This window comes from Nyctereutes procyonoides, unplaced genomic scaffold (genome assembly GCF_905146905.1).
Source record: "Nyctereutes procyonoides isolate TBG_1078 unplaced genomic scaffold, NYPRO_anot_genome, whole genome shotgun sequence".
NCBI classification, from domain to species: Eukaryota; Metazoa; Chordata; class Mammalia; order Carnivora; family Canidae; genus Nyctereutes; species Nyctereutes procyonoides.
Window position 1 is genome coordinate 19,027,724 of NW_026575020.1, and position 14,877 is coordinate 19,042,600.

The window sequence follows — 14,877 nt, forward strand, 5'->3', positions numbered from 1 at the left end:
TCTCTCTCTCTCTCTCTCCCTCACTCATCTTCTCTCTCTAATAAATAAATAAAATCGTTAAAAAAAAAAAACATATTTGGTAAACTGTCTTCCACAATAACTTGGAAGGCAGATGATACACCAAGTAAGCCCTAAGAAAAAGTTAGAAAAAGGAAGAACGTGAAAAAAAAAAAACTGCTTTTATACCCCAAAACCAGATTAGATTCTTACTCTGAAGCAACTCAGTATCAAAGATCCACGAATAGAAGAAAGCCTGTTGTATCTAGAAATCTTGGAGTATGATGACTCCTACCTGAAGCAGACTAGAAGCAAACAGTCCAGAAGCTTAATTAAGCTTTGAAGGAATTGTATTTCTAAATATACCACAAACCTGGCCTTTGAAAAGCCTGTGATTGATAACTAGAGTAATATTTGTGGTCCCATTCTTGCACCAGCTCTGCCAAAGAAGGCATAGTCTCCAAGGCCCAATCACAGAGAAAATTCAATGAGGAAGAACTTCATAGGGAACAAAGCCAGGTACTTCAGGGATGGTGGGCAAGGGATTACTGCCAGAGAGCAGAATCAGAGGCAGTCAGAGGGCAAACTGAAATGATCACAATTCCTGCCTAGAAGGATCTGGTAACTGCTACAGACCAATTATTATCGCTTATTTTTTCATTCTTCTTTTTTTCCAAATGGGAGTTATCGTGTTCGTATTCCACCACTGTATATTGGGTATATGCCGGAGGGAGGATTGACCAGGGGTAGATACCTTGTATTTTAGGCCACTGGCTCATGGAAAGCCACATGAACATTTAATGCAAAGAACTGTATGTTATCTAAAGATCCTGGAGTCTGAGCTGACTGTAGTAATTGGATGGGACTTTGGGCTGTCTCCTTTGGGTTTAAAGACTAAGTATATTAGTGAAAAAGAAAGAGTAAGAAAAAGGATATGAAAGGATCATGGGTAGCTAGAGGAGCAGATTATTAAATGCCCTCCAATGATTTTTCTGTGTGTCATTCATCTAGTAATAGCATTTCCTGAATTTCAGCTGATTATATGGCCACCCAGTTAGTGACTATAATTCCTAACATCCCTTATAACTAGGCGTGATTGTGTAACTAAATTCTGCCCAACAGAACATGAACAGAAGTAATGTGGGTAACTTCTGGACCACATTTTTATATGCTTGCCCTCCTAGTCCTTTCTCTCCCCCTCCCACAGGCTACAATATGAACCTAATCTTATGAGAAAGCTTTAATCATGAGATAATAACACCCTAGGGCAAGGGTTGGAAAACATTTTCATTAAAGGACCAGATAGTAATTATTTTCAGCTCTGTGGCCTATATAGTTTTGCCACAACATGCAACAACATTATTGCAGTGATTAAGCAGCCAAATCAAACATATATAAATTAGCATGGCTGTGACCCAATAACTTTTTATTTACAAAGAAAGTTAATAGGTTGGATTTGGCTAACAAGCTGTATTTGGCTGACTTCTTTCCTAGTGAATAACACAGCAATAAGCCTGGGTCTCTGGTACCAGTTCATCTCTCAATGACTGTGAGAATGAGAAAGAGAACTTATACCTTATTTAAGCCACTGTATTTTGGAGGCCTCTTTATTATAAAAGTTAAAGAATGATTCTTAATAAATTCACGCAATGTAGAAATTAAACTTCCAACACAGATGATCATGTATTTAGCTTGTTTGAAATTCAGAAGAGATGGTAAATATATTTCCATTAAGATGAAGACTCAGTCACTATTCCAGAAAAGACCATGTTCAGACCCCTAAACTACAACTGTTTCCACGGGACCCTGCATGACTATTAAAGATCCATTTCTACACAAAAGTATAGAACATATAAACTTGAAAGATGCTTAGAAGACCTTTTAAGAGAATAGATTTGAATAAATACATTTGAAGACTCCAAGATAATCAACTAGAAAATGGAACTACCTGCTTATTATGACCTTGTTTAAAAAAAAAAAAAAATCAGGGGCACCTGGATGGCTCAGTTGGTTAAGCATACAACTCCTGGGCAGCCCTGGTGGCTCAGCGGTTTAGCGCCACCTTCAGCCCAGGGCATGATCCTGGAGACCTGGGATTGAGTCCCACGTGGGGGCTCCCTGCATGGAGCCTGTTTCTCCCTCTGCCTGTGTCTCTGCCTCTCTCTCTTTCTGTCTCTCATGAATAAATAAATAAAATCTTTAAAAAAAAAAAAAGCATACAATCCTGGTTTCAGCCCAAGTCATGATCTCAGGGTCATGGGATAAAGCCCCATATTGGGATCTGTGCTCTGCGCTAAGTCTGCTTAAGATTCTCTCCCTCTGCCTGTCCCCATACTTGTGCACATGCACACTCTAATAAATGAAATCTAAAAAAAATTAAACAGTAAGATTAAAAATCCCCAAAACATTTCTTTTCTTTATCCCTAGTTAAAATAGTACACTAATTTTTTTCAAAAGTGTTAACTAGGGGCGCCTGGGTGGCTCAGTTAGTTAAGCATCTGCCTTCCACTCAGGTCATGATCCTGGGGTCCTGGGAACAAGACCCACATTGGACTCCCTGCTCCTGCTGGGAGGCTACTTCTCCTTCTGTCTGCTGCTCCCTCTGCTTTTGTGTTCTCACTCACTCACTGTCAAATAAATAAAATCTTTAAAAAAAAAAAAAAGCATTAACTAACTGAGAGCCTGAAATGTGTAGAGGGAGAACAGTAGAATTATTTTTCCTTTAGGAAAGGGATATAATCTTATCAATTATCTAGAACCACTGCCTGAAATTCTGCTATTCTCAAACCAGCAGATGAATTGAATGAGTAGTAGTCCTGTGTAAGAAAACAAATATTATAGCTTTTCATATACACACCTGTTCCATATGTTCAAATACTGCTGGAGTAGCAATAGCAGCAGGTGCTTCCTCAATAATCTTCTGATGCCTGCGCTGTACAGAGCAGTCACGACCAAAGAGAGAGATAGCATTGCCATACTGATCTGCTAAGATCTGTACCTCCAGATGACGAGATTGTTTGGCTAGTCTCATCACAAATATAGGAGATCCAGGGACTTCAGCTTGAACCTATATTAAAAGGAAATAAAGCAAATTCTTAAGTGGTAAGCATTTTTTCTAACCTGTTAAGTTGCTTCAATTTCAACAGGCAGATGCCTAGAAGTGTCAGGGACCACGTGAATTAGTAGCAATACAGAAATGAATAAAAAAAGCTCATGCCCTCATCTATTTTTAAGATACTGCATTCTTCGTTATATAACCAATATTACTTAGTGACTTCCAGTATTACAAAAGTGAAAAACAAAATAGTTTGAAAAGACACACACAAACAAATCCCACAAAAGGGTAAAATACTGCCATCAACTGCAGATAGCCAAATGTACAACTTGCTCCAGACTAGCTGCTTTCCTGGTTCACACTGCATCATGGATGGTGTTGTAGTCAAAGGATGTGGATCTTCAGTTTTGAGGCACACTACCACTGGAGATAGAGTTTTACACTGGCAGTTATTTTCTTACAGCACTTTTAAAAGTAATCCAATGTTTTCTGGCTTCCACTGCTTCTACTGAGATGTCAGCTATCATATTGTTACTCCTTTGAAAGTAGTCTTATTACAGCCACTTTGAGATTTTCTTTCTTTTTTTAGGGGGGGTGAGGTAGCAGTTATTCTGATAATCTTAGATGTAGTTTTCTCTGTATTTGTCCCATGGGGCTCATAGTATTTTTTTAAATCTGTGTTTCTATCTTTTGTAAGTTCAGGATAATTCTTAACCATTATCTCTTCAAATACTGTTTATGCTCCATGATTTCTTCAAATATTGCTTCTGTTCCATTCTCTCTCTCCTCTGAGATTCAAAAGTGCATGATGTTAGATAATTTCACTGTATCCCATAGGTCTTTTCTGCTGGTAGGTAGCAATCTCCCCAAGACTCAGTGGGTTGCTCAGGACATCTACCATCTTAATTCCTCATGAACTGTCCTCATCTGGGCAGTTCTTCCTCTGGTCTTGCCTGGGGTCACTCGTGTGCATATCATTATCTGGTAGCTCAACTGGGGCTAAATGGTCTCATCAAATGTCTGGTGATTTGTGTTGACTTTTGGCTTGTAGGTCCAGGGAGCCCTGACTCGAACAGTTCATCTCTATAGCTTGTGGACTCTCATCCTCCAATGGGCTAGATCAGGCTTCTTCAATGCAGTGCTCCAAGAGGGTGAAGGCAGAAGCTGCAAGACTTCACAAGCTCTAGAATTTACACGACACCACTTTTGCCACATTCTAATGGTTTAAGCAATCCACAGGGCCAGCTAAGACTCAGGGGTTGGGAAAAGAGATGCCACCTCTTGATCAGAGGAAAGGCAATCACACTACAAAAGGATATACATACAAGGATGGGAGGAGTTATTGCGGCCATCTCTGCAAACAATTTACTATGGTCCGCCCTCTGGCCACAATAATTCATATACCTCCCACATGCAAAATAGACTCACCCCCTCCCAAGACCCCCAAAGTCATCCAGCCAAGGCATCAGGCTTGACGTCCATTTTCTCATGAATCATGTCCAGATGCAAATGAGACTCCTTGGGTGCAGCTCCTCAGGTGCAGTTTTTCTTGATCCAACAATCTGGGAACTAAGAAGACATGTTATGTGCCCCAACACCCCCAACATTTAATGATGAAATGGGGAAAGGATGACTGTAAAAGATATTCCTGTTCAAAGAAGAGAGGATGGGAAGTACACAGTAGTCACTGCTCCATAGCAATTCTGAAATCCAGATGGGTGAATCTCAGATACCATGACTCTAGGGGCAGGGAAATTTTTTTAGGGTCTTGTTCAGCTCCTGGGGAGTGATTTTCCTAATCCATGACTCTCCTCTGCATTAAGCTCTGCGATCTGGGCTCTTGGCTCTGTTCTTTTTATTAGAAATGACTGATGTTTATAGCTGAATAGCTTTCTCAGTCTGCTTCCTGTTTATAGAAAGTTGAAGACGCAGGAGCCTCTTTGAAGTTTGAACTACCTCTGTTCCTTCTGGACCCTTTAGTGTAGTCCTAAGTACAAGTTTCTTGAAAATGTTGTAGGTTTCCTATGAATCACACTGGGGGATTTAATCCTTGTCCCAAAAGAAACATCTGTAACTTTTCTGCACAGATGTATCTATACTTTGGGTACATCAGGCTGCTGGTGGGACAACACCTTTAAGTGTTCTCTGAAGCTCTTTCCTATTAACCGAGAGGGTAATCTACCAGGTATAGTGTCTTAAATATTTCTGAGACCTTAAAGGCTCTCATAGGTATTCTTGACTTAGCTGTTACCCTGAGGTCATTTTTTACTTTGAGGATCTTTCTGCTAGGTAGAGACTGGGAATGAGAAAAAGTTATATTTTCAAACTTAACAAGTTTGAGACACCTTGATTAGCTCACCTCTCTCTTACAGTTCCCTAGCATAAGTAACCAGAAGGATTTAGCAGATGCTTTCAATACTGTGTCTAGACATTTCCTTAACTAGGCCCATGACTTCATTAAATACATTCTCTATCTTCAAAGTTAACTCAGGCAATTGTTCCATCATTACAGAACACATATTGATCTTTTTTTCAGACTACTAACAATTCCCTCATTGCCTATCCAGCCTCCACTAACAATTTATTCAACATTCCTCCAGCCTTCATTAACAATCTCATCATTTTTTTTCAGCCTCCACCTATAAGCTAGTCTTAAAGCCATGTCACATGTTTTACTTTTTTGTTATAACAGCATCATACCTTTGGGTATCAATTTCTGTGGCAGTTACCCATTGATGCCTAACAAACCCCGAAAATTTATTTACTTAGGACACCAACTATTTTATTTTATCCGCTTACAGTAATTTGAGCAGGGCACAGTTGGATAGTTCTGCTGATCTTGCCCAGGAGCTACTCATGCAGCTGTAGTCATCTGCCAGTTTGACTGGGATTGGATGGTCTCGTAGGGTCTCATTTGCACATCTCAAATGTGGTGCTGTCAACATGTAGGTCTAGGAAGTCTCAGCTAGGACAACTCATTTCTACTTCATGTGGCCTCTCTTTCTTCAAAAGGCTAGACTGGTTCCTTCACTTGTCAGTCGGGCAAGGGCAGAAATTACAAGACCACTTGGGGTTTAGACTTCAGAACTTACACACCATTTCTGCTACATTGTCTTGTTTAAAACAAAGTCACAAGGCTAGCCAAAATTCAAAGAATGGGAAAAAAGACAGTCTTTCTTGATGGGAAGAGAGGCAAAAATCATAGGGGTCTGTATAGAAAGATGGGAGAAGTTATCATGGTCATCTTTGCAAATAACCTCTTACATGCTCTTTTCTGTATTTTTCATCCTTTTGTCTCTTCACGCTTCAGTCTGAATTTTCTTCTGAGCTATGTTCCAGTCACTAATTCTCTCTTCAACTGTATCTAATATGCTATTAAACTCCTCTATTGACTTAGTTTTATTTGTATTTTCAGTTCTAGAATTTGTTTCTTCTTCACAGGTTCCAGTTTCCTGACAAAATTCTCAATTTTGTCTTTAATTTCCTTGAATACATTAAGTACAGTTACTTTAAAATCCTTGTCTGATAGATCCATTATCTAAACTCTGCAGATCTGTTTAAAACTGACTTCTATTTTTCTTGATTTTCAGTCACGTAATTTGGTATACCCGCTTACTTTGAAATCGCTATTTGATACTGCATTTGAAAAATAAATAGAAGTAATTTGAGGTTCTGGATATTATTATATTTGCATTTCTTTCTAGTGGCTAGTGACACCAGCAATACTTGAACCCTTTGCCTGAATCAAAGGTTGAGTATTTTGAAGCTGAGATTTAGTCCCTGTGAGAGTTGGTCTGTTTCTAGTTTTTTACTCTTAAGGTATAGTTCCTTCAAGATCCCAATCTAAAATGTGGGAAGTTTTAGGAACTTCCCTCCTTACCAAATCTTAAAGGTTAAGTTTAGCCTTTTAGTCTTATAAGACTGTGGAAAACTAATCAGCTTTTGAACTGCTCCTTTTCTTTCTTTCTTTTTTTTTTTTTTTAAGATTTTATTTATTTATTAGAGGCACAGAGAGAGAGAGAGAGGCAGAGACACAGGCAGAGGGAGAAGCAGGCTCCACACAGGGAGCCTGACATGGGACTCGATCCCGGGTCTCCAGGATCATGCCCTGGGCCGAAGGCGGTGCTAAACCACTACACCACCGGGGCTGCCCAACTGCTCCTTTTCAAATCAGAAGATATCTCTATGGAAAAAGTGGCCTCAAATGCCACCTCATTGGGTTTCCTTCTTCTCTTATACCTTAGCCCCATTATAATTCTTTACTGTCTTGAAAGGTCTCTAATGCCTTAAAATAGTTTAAAAACAATTTTTAAAAATTAAAAAAAAAAAAAAACCTTTCCCAGATTTTCTAGCTTCTTCTCAAAGGGAGGATTGGTTTGTTATTTAGTTAATCATTATTGGAACTTGAGGACTTTCACAGAAAACTTCCTAATCTTAGTGCTCTAGATTCTTCAACTATTTGAGTCACAGTATAAGTAGTTTTGAAATATCTAAAGGAATTACATTTTTAAAAATTTAACAAGCTTTTTCTTTTGCTTCTAAAAGCAAAGAAGCTTTTCTTGGACCCCATGAGGCATTGATTTACCTATGAAATTAGGTAAACTACAAAAGGAATGCAAAGAAAAAGAAGGTTAATATTTGAATTCTAACATTCAAAATAGGATAATGCAGCAAAACAATACCTTTATCACCTTTTTCAGTTTGCCGTTAATGGTTAAAAAAAAAGAGGGTAGGGATGCCTGGATGGTTCAGTGGTTTGAGCATCTGCCTTTGGCCCAGGGCATGATCCTGGAGTCCCAGGATCGAGTCCTACATTGGGCTCCCGGCATGGAGCCTGCTTCTCCCTCTGCCTCTGTCTCTGCCTCTCCCTCTGTATCTCTCACGAATAAATGAATAAAATCTTTAAAAAAAAAAAAAAAAAAGAAGGTAAACAGAAGTTGGCTAGAGATACCAGTAAAAGACAGTACAAAGTAAAAAGTGCTGGAAAAAATTAAAACAGTGGAAAACTAGGAAAGTGAAAGGCCAGAATATGTCCCAATTTTCCTTTTTTCTGATTCCTCTTTTTCTGGTAGGAGAAAAAAAGTGAGTCAAGTCTGTGAGGGTAGCTCTAGGGCAGGGAAGAAGAAACTTTTGTCTCTCAAAGAGAGTATTTTTTTTGGCCTCCACAACTAACTTGCAATATGGCCATACCACTCAGCTTTAAATCAGAGGCTTAGAGAGAGGGATTTGAGGTTTAGCTTTCCAAGCCACCCTCAGTTATAGAATGTAGACCTGCCATAGGGTTCCGATGCCAGGCAGGGTGTGGTGGCCATGCAGCACAGACCAGGGTATAAACTGCTGAGTTGACCAAGTAGATGGTACACATAGCAGAAACTCAGGAGCCCACAGCCAATAAGAACTTAAAGTGAGGTAAAGTCAATCAAAGAGCCCGAGTCTGGCCAAGCCAAGACCATCCAAATCAGGAGGTAACCACATCCTTATTTACAGTGCCAGCAGAAGAAGAACACAAAAATTAGAAGGGCATTTTGACTCTTCCCTATCACTATAAGGTCCTATGAACCACATGTACCATATAGGGAAGAGCTCTCTGAGAAAACGAGCACTTTTATATACAAGAGAATATTGTTTGAGTTACCTTATCAAATAAAACCTTAAACTGAACTAGACATTTCTAATGAGCAGATAGGAAGTAGAGAGAAACACCAGAGTGCTTACAGACAAAATTAAAAATTAAATATTTTCTGAGCATCCAAATTATAATTCATTATTATTATCTTTTATTCTACCAAGGTATAATTGACATAAAACATCATATTAGTTTTTGGTATACAACATAATAGTTTGTATATATAGTGTGAGTTAAATCATGTATCTCTGATATACATGTAAATTCAAACAAACAAAAACAACTTGTAACAACTTGTAATTTTACCTGTCTGAAGAGGTTAGGGAAATCATCTGCATTGTTGACTTTTCTGATTCCTTTCCCTCCTCCTCCTTCTGAGGCCTTGATCATTACCGGATATCCAACTTCCTCCGCTGCCTTCAATAACAAAGAGAAAAATGGAAATAAGAGTAGTATTTACAGGGAAGGAGAAAACTGGAATCTTCTTCCTTTAAGAATGCTGTCATTGAGGGCACCTGGGTGGCTCAGTCAGTTAAGTGACATACTCTTGATTTCAGCTCAGGTCATGATCTAGAGCTCTGTGTTGGGCTCTGTGCTTATTTATTAGCACAGTCTGCCTGGGATTCTCTCTCTTCCTCTTCTTCCGTCCCTCCTCCTGCTTGCATTCTCAATATCTCTCTCCAAATACTGTCATTGGTAGGTTCAAAAGTAGTAAAATAGAAAGGTCTTAAGACATACTATTGGGTGGGGAAAAAAAAAGTAGTAACTATCTGTAGCATTAGGTTGAACCAAAAGAAAGTGCCTTTTTTTGTAGGTTAAAAAAAAATTGTTGAATATTGGCATTTTCATATGGTTCAATATAAGACAATCCTATATAGGTCAAAAACAAAATAAAACTATATGTTTATGGGGCACCTGGATGGCTCAGTCAGTTAAGCATCCGACTCTCAATTTCAGCTCAGGTCATGACCTTAGGGTCATGGGATCTAGCCCCCATGTCAGGCTCTGAGCTGAGTGTGGGATCTGCTTGTCCCTCTCCCTCTACTCCTCCCCTCACTTGTATTCACTGTCTCTAAAATAAATAAAATACTTTTAAAAATCCTTTATATATGATTATGTATGCATTCATACACCCACATATGAGGGTGTAAAAAAAAGCCTAGAATATATACCAGTGATGATTTATAAAAGGAAGATAGGTAGAAATAATTTCCATTTATTCCTGTATTATTAAAATTTCTGATAGCACATAGGTATTCATATATTACCTCTAATTTTTATTTTTAAAAAAGGTATGAGTAGGTCACTTAATAAAATGTTGATGGTCACAGTACAGCTTCTGACAATATATGTAAGTTTCAACAAATCAGAACTCTAATGTATCCAGAAATTATTTTCTCACTCAAAGCTTTGTAAAAGATAAAAATAACAAGATATCAAAATATTAATAAAATACTCAGGAAACTAATGTTCAGCACATACGTGGTTTTTCTATTTATGGTATTTGATAATAATCAAGTAACAATCCTAAAACTTTCTGAAAATTAATTATATATTTGTTAAGTAGGGAGCTAGTTAAATCAGGATATGTCCCTCTATTAAAATATTATGCAATTATTAAAAGGAATGAGGTGGCTTTTACATGTAATGATACAGAAGATGTCCAGATTGTATTGTTCTGGCAAAAAATAAAGTGGGGAAAAGTTAACCAAAATTTAGAACTAAGTCATTCCTTTGTCAAAACATTCCAGTGACTTACAGTTTCCCTTATAACAATATCTAAAAATGTACCAACAGAAAGATTCAGCACAGTTCCATCACTACTCATATCTATGCCTGTACAGAGTTAGCTTGATGAAATAGTGTTATCAAAGAAAGTGTTATTACTGCATGATAAGTATCAAAGAATCAGCCACAATGTGAAAAAGACTAAAAAGAATATACATATATGGTAGCCTACATGATGTCAGTAGAAGGTAGCACTTTTAAAAAGATATAAAGGCTCTAGGCATAGGTCATCCATTTAGAATATTTTAGAAGAATTTTAATGTCATGAGAAAAATGCTTATACATAATACTAGGAAAAGAAATGAGGATTACTAAACTATATATATCATAAAAACCTAATTTTATACTTATAATAAATATAAATAAATAACTAAAATTATAAGAATAATAACTATAAATATGGGAATCTATTAATAAAGATGATCACTACTATAATAATATGTCCTATGAATCAAAAGAAGCTAAAACAAGATGTACAAACTTGTTATGAGTATGTATCTATCTCTGGATGGTGGGTTTACGGGTGGATTTATTATCATCTCTTTTCTGGCCTCCAAATTTTTTACCAGAAACTTTTATGCTTAAAATTATGACCAGGGGGCAGCCCAGGTGGCTCAGCAGTTTAGCGCCACCTTCAGCCCAGAGCCTGATCCTGGAGACCTGGGATCGAGTTCCACGTCAGGCTCCCTGCATGGAGCCTGCTTCTCCCTCTGCCTGTGTCTCTGCCTCTCTGTGTGTGTGTGTGTCTTTCATGAATAAATAAATAAAATCTTTAAAAATAATAATAATAAAAAAATAAAATAAAATTACGACCAGGAAAAAAAGGAATTTCAGTTGATAAGCAAAATAGCTAGTTCCTTACACAAAGGACTTCTACTCTTTTGCAAATTACAGCGAGTATAGCATACACAGTTCCATTAGAAATATTAATAATTCTTAGTAAGGACATTAGGAGAGTTTAACTTGAAACGCAAACAAAAGAGCAAAATTAGTTGAGCTTTCACTGTTCCTCTTGAATTTATAACATATAAAGTCAAACATGAGTAGTGTGTTTTCCTAAAATAGTCTATTTCACCATCTACTTGGAAGTATAATTGATACTTCTAACTATTTAAAAAGTGAAAGAGAACAAACTGGAGAGAACTATAAGAAAGAAGAGGCAATGTTGGAGAAAGATCTCCTTTTGCTTGGGTTTCTGTTTCTACAAGGAAGGACAGTAATTAGACACTTTTGGCCTCTCTTGGCTCCCTCCCTCACCCCTTCCTCAAGGGAAAAAGAATGAATTGTGTGACTCGTCAGTTTGGAAGGAGGAACTGAGCATGCATAGCTCAGCGTCTTCCCCTTTGGGATCAGCCCACTGCACAGAACATATGCTGTTTGTCAGCTCTCAGCAGTACAAGAAGTTGAATGGTAAAAGCTCTGTCTTTGTGGAGGAAAGTGTGGTTATGCAGCACCACCAGTACCCAATGAGTAAGCATGTTTAACTTGGTCGTTCAGTTTACAAATCTGATTGTTGCTACACACTGAGGCCATTTTCACCAACATCTCTATTCATAAGAAAGCTGACATTTATCTATCTGCCTGGCTTCTTGGTTCTGAATTCAAGCATGGGAAAATGTGTGTTGTTTGTTGCTCTGTCCTCCACCCCAATCACCACACACATACACACACACACACTAACAAGTGGTAGAAAGGAGAATCAATAAATACTTCCTAAAAGCTCTGATTTAGCCACCTAAAAAATGTTCTGTCCAGGTGAAGAGCTTGCTTCAAAACAAATTTAAGTTATTTTTGTTAAATCTAGGTCACTTCCTTACTCTATAAACTGTATCCCTGGGTAGCCCAGGTGGCTCAGCGGTTTAGCGCCATCTTCAGCCCAGGGCCTGATCCTGGAAACCCGGGATCGAGTCCCACGTCAGGCTCCCTGCATGGAGCCTGCTTCTCCCTCTGTCTCTGTTCTCTGTCTCTGCCTCTCTCTCTCTCTCTGTGTGTCTCTCATAAATAAATAAAATATTTTTAAAAAGTAAATAAATAGGGATCCCTGGGTGGCGCAGTGGTTTGGTGCCTGCCTTTGGCCCAGGGTGTGATCCTGGAGATCCAGGATCGAGTCCCACGTCGGGCTCCTGGTGTATGGAGCCTGCTTCTCCCTCTGCCTGTGTCTCTGCCTCTCTCTCTCTCAGTGTGTCTATCATAAATAAATAAAAAAAAATTTTAAAAAAAGAAATATACATATTAAAAAAAAAAGTAAATAAATAAACTATTTCTCCTGCTCTTACAATCCCAATGCCATCATGGGTGTATATCATCAAGTAGCCTTCAAATTACTTTGTGACTCTAATTGGCCAGTTGAAAGACATCGCTCCCTAGAGTTAATAACCTACCTTTAGCCCATCATCCACATCCTTCACATAACCTTTTTCGTATAATTCCTGGGGAACATTTAAGATACGTCTGGAAAAATCATTTTCATGCCAGTCCACCCGAAGACCTGCAATAGATAACAGTGACTTAAAAGCTGCTATAAAAGCTTCTGCCGTCAATTTTCTGTTATTCCTTCTTTTTTTTTTTTTTTTTGTTATTCCTTCTTTAAAATGCTCTCATATTTATCTAAAACTAACGTAGATATGAGAAAGAAGGATGCCATAAAAGCCTCATCAGTCCTTGGGGTTAATGGTATTTAGCTCTAGCCGGGACCTGGCAACTCAGGTTCTGACCCTGGAAGAAGCCAGGAGAGCTAATAGGGAGCAAACTTACAAAAATGCAAGGACATACAAGACAAAAAAAAAAAAAAAAAAAAGCAGGTCAGACTTTTCACAGCAACTCAGCAGGCAAAACACCTTCGATCTGTGTGTTCAGGCCTGCTCCAGGGCCAGAGGTCTGGGAAATAATTCAATCTTTATGAGCCCTTGGAAATGGAAATGGCGGTTTTATTGGCCTCAGCAGAGTCATGATTCCATGCTCCCTGAATGTCCCTGTACTCAGCCACAAGGGGAATGCTATAGCCTCTCCATTCAAACAAGAACAAATTCAACCTTTTATTTTAAACTGTTTGACCCAGCAGGTCTGGAGAGGATATGGCAATCCCCCTGGAGAGCCAGAGTAACAAGAGTTCAAATCTGTTCAGCGTTAAGACAATGGTCGTTCCCACTTAAAAGAGGTTTTAGAGTATGTTTGCTCCCTGTGCTGGAGTATTAAAAAAGGCAAGTTCATATTGTTATCAGCTACAATGATTTACATGGCACTCTTTAAGGGATTTGTCAAGTATAAATCATTTTAAGAAAAATTGTATTCTTCTGTATGCCTAGAAGAAAGGTTGATTATTGCCCTCCTTTTCTGCATCAAGGGCAAATGAGAGGTGGAATGATACTGAAGAGACAAAGCATATCATCAATAGATGGTGGACTGACATTAAGAAAATACGCAGGCAAACATTTGAATAAGTGGGTTTTAGGTTTTACTTAGTGACCCAGGTCACCTGCCAGGCAGGTTCACAGGCCTAATTCTGCCTAAGTCCATATCTGATGGAGATTCTAGTCTACCCAGAGCAGATCCCAATCTGCAGAACCATATGAGTTTTCCTGGAGTTTCTCCAAAATCAAATTAAGTCCCTAGATCACTTAAATTATAGTTTAGCACCTGTGCACCTGGTACAAAATTTATATTCTAAGACATGATAAAAATCACAGGTGTATTAATTAAGCTAGGTAATACCATAAATCAACCTCAATTCTATTTCTTATCACATATCTGTGTACATTTTAAATAACCTGAAGACCTCGGCCACAATCCCAAATATCCTACTGAGCTTTTCTGTACTTCAAAATACAAACAGGAAATACTTTCTTACCACTGCCACTCCAGGGAAGAGTTGGGATACCTGCAGTTTGAGCCACTATAGAAGATGCAATCTTATCCCCCAAAGCCCACATGGCCTGGCTTGGAGGGCCTAAAAACAAGAAAAGAACCATGACTGTAACATTGTGGCCTCATTTCTGTCACACAAATTTTTGTCTTCTATATAATTATTATTATTTTTATTTTTTTTATTCATAGAGACACAAAGAGAGAGACAGAGAGAGGCAGAGACACAGGCAGAGGGAGAAGCAGGCACTATGCAGAGAGCCTGACGTGGGACTCGATCCAGGGTCTCCAGGATCATGCCCTGGGCTGCAGGCGGCGCTAAACCCCTGAGCCACCGGGGCTGCCCTATATAATTATTTTTGTATTTGTCTTGTCTCCCATACATCACATATCATGGAGATCATGAACTTGATTAGGGAGATTATTACATTATGACTCATCTTTGTACCCATGATAGAATGTAGTGAGCTTTTAGTGAGCTTTTAGCACACAGTGAGAATTCAGTATGTATACGAAATTAAATTCCTGACAAATCTAACTAATTTTATCG

The 14,877-nt window shown here is 38.4% G+C and overlaps 1 protein-coding gene across 7 annotated transcripts in view; it reads right to left on the reverse strand.

Annotated features, from left to right (window-relative positions):
• ACACA (acetyl-CoA carboxylase alpha) overlaps window positions 1-14,877 on the reverse strand; it is a 289,228-nt gene that overhangs the window by 171,471 nt on the left and 102,880 nt on the right. For all 7 annotated transcript variants that reach the window (XM_055322849.1, XM_055322873.1, XM_055322865.1 and 4 more), the window contains 4 exons: window positions 14,314-14,412; window positions 12,848-12,954; window positions 8,985-9,095; window positions 2,855-3,064 (listed from right to left, as the gene is read on the reverse strand). In XM_055322849.1, the coding sequence (XP_055178824.1) occupies window positions 2,855-3,064; window positions 8,985-9,095; window positions 12,848-12,954; window positions 14,314-14,412 (527 nt within the window). The remainder of the gene's footprint in view (window positions 1-2,854; window positions 3,065-8,984; window positions 9,096-12,847; window positions 12,955-14,313; window positions 14,413-14,877) is intronic.